The sequence below is a fragment of the Sinocyclocheilus anshuiensis genome, unplaced genomic scaffold (genome assembly GCF_001515605.1).
Source record: "Sinocyclocheilus anshuiensis isolate Anshui unplaced genomic scaffold, SAMN03320099.WGS_v1.1 scaffold321, whole genome shotgun sequence".
Lineage (NCBI taxonomy): Eukaryota > Metazoa > Chordata > Actinopteri > Cypriniformes > Cyprinidae > Sinocyclocheilus > Sinocyclocheilus anshuiensis.
The window spans coordinates 172,654-174,808 of record NW_015537948.1 but is presented as its reverse complement, the minus strand read 5'-3'; the positions used below and the strand labels follow the sequence as shown (position 1 = coordinate 174,808).

The 2,155-nt window shown below is 37.9% G+C and overlaps 1 protein-coding gene across 1 annotated transcript in view; it reads left to right on the top strand.

The window, feature by feature from the left end:
• LOC107664323 (cytohesin-3-like) overlaps positions 1-2,155 on the top strand; it is a 32,803-nt gene that overhangs the window by 10,930 nt on the left and 19,718 nt on the right. The window contains exon 7 of the mRNA XM_016454852.1: positions 675-787. Within this exon, the coding sequence (XP_016310338.1) occupies positions 675-787 (113 nt within the window). The remainder of the gene's footprint in view (positions 1-674; positions 788-2,155) is intronic.

Here is a 2,155-nt window from a genome sequence, read left to right as displayed (position 1 = left end):
TTATATATATATATATATATATATATATATATACTGTATATATATATATATATTTTGTATTGATATTTTCATGACAACTCAGATTAATCTCTTATGCAATGCCAAAATACTCATTACTGTAATATAAAAGAAACTGTAAACTAATTAAATTGTAAAGTATTTATACATAATGATAATATTTATGGTACTGCCATTCTGATCTGGAAAAAATAAATAAATAATCAAATAAAATAAAAGTTTGATTTAGGGTAAATGTGACCTGGACTTATTGAGATTCACTCATGAATAATTTTATGATGGTTTTGCAAAAATCGACTTTTTTTAAAGACAAGCAATCGATCTTTCTTTGCAGAAAGTAACCATTTCTTCTGTGTGTGGTTGTTGTGTTCTCGTAGGGATGAATTCAACATCAAAGTGCTCCAGGCTTTCGTAGAGCTCCATGAATTTGCTGACCTCAACCTCGTTCAGGCTCTGAGGTGGGAGAAGCTTTTCTTTTTGCTTAGAATTATTGCAATAATATAATTTATTGGTTTCTACATGTCTGATTAATGTTTCACCCCAAAATCAAAAGATCAGACTATTTAATATATATATATATATATATATATATATATACTGTATATATATATATATATTTTGTATTTTTAAATATTGTGATGTTTGTCTCCACACAGGCAGTTTCTCTGGAGTTTCAGACTTCCTGGTGAGGCCCAGAAGATCGACAGAATGATGGAAGCGTTTGCATCCCGGTACTGCCAGTGCAACCCTGGAGTCTTTCAGTCCACAGGTCAGACATGTGCAAAATAGATGACAGATTAAGAATGTTCCTTTAATCGTTTTATGACACTGAAATTAATGGTTGGTTTGATGGCGGTATTGATATGTCTGTGCATGTTATTGCTCTCTGCTGGGCTGTTAGTGCCACACAGACAGACTCACATGTTAAGCGCTTTGTCATCTGGCAGGCAGGCTGAGTTTAATGCTGATCTGAATACTGGCAGAGCAGACACTTGTTTAATGTCACTCACTTGTTAGAGTTAAGAGCTCATGTCATGATGTGTTTGGAGAGTAAACGGTGACTTTGGTGTACTGAAGCTGTAAGAGAATAGCTTAGTCTGGAAGTGAAATCCCACCCACCCATATTCTCACCACACTAGTGACTCACACCCATGCTCATGTCAGGGTTTGGCTCTAAAGTAATACTAAGAGTTTTTTTTTTACTTTAATAGCACAAATGTTCAAAATCTTAGGGTAAAAGAAGATTTAAAGGTTTATTTATGCTAATTTTCTCTATGACAAGCCTTTAAATTTAAAATAACAGTTTTCTATTTTAATATATTTAAAAAAATAATAATTCTAAAATGCTAATTAGTTGCTCAGTTATTAACATTTCTTATTATCAATGTTGAAAACGTACTCAGTTACAAACGTAACCTCGGTTCCCTGAGATACAGGAACGAGTACTGCGTCTGCTAAGACGCTATGGGAAAAAGTCCTTTTTTCTCCTAAACTGAAGCCTTTTTTAATAACGCAGTGTAACTGCACGGCCATTGGCGTCTGCTAAGACGCTATGAGAAAAAAATCATTTTTTCTCCTGAACTGAAGCCTTTTTCAATAACGCAGTGTAACTGCATGGCAATTGGTTCGTGCAGTTCACTTAAAAAACTAACCAATGGCTCGGCAGCGGTGCTGCACGAACCTATGGCCACGAAGCCCACCTAAGCCCGCCAGAATGGGCGGGGCTATCTGGCTATATAAGCGGCTGCTTCGCCATAGGATTCAGGTTACTTCGACTGAAGCGACGACTGAGTCGTGCAGCTGCATAGCACGGCTAGCAACGCAGTACTTGTTCCCGTATCTCAGGGAACCGAGGTTACGTTTGTAACCGAGTACGTTCCCTATCGATACTTTACTCGTACTGCGTCTGCTAAGACGCTATGGGAACCAGTACAATCACGCCGTGCTATTGGCAGAGGAACGACTACATGTGTACCCTTATCCTAGGCCAAGGGTAGGCAAGTTCGGTCCTAGAGAGCCGCAGTCCTGCAGAGTTCAGCTCCAACCCTGAAAACAAAACTCAACTGCCTATAGCCTTAGTAATCCTGAAGACATTGATTAGCTTGTTCAGGTGTGTTTGATTAGGGTTGGAGCTGAA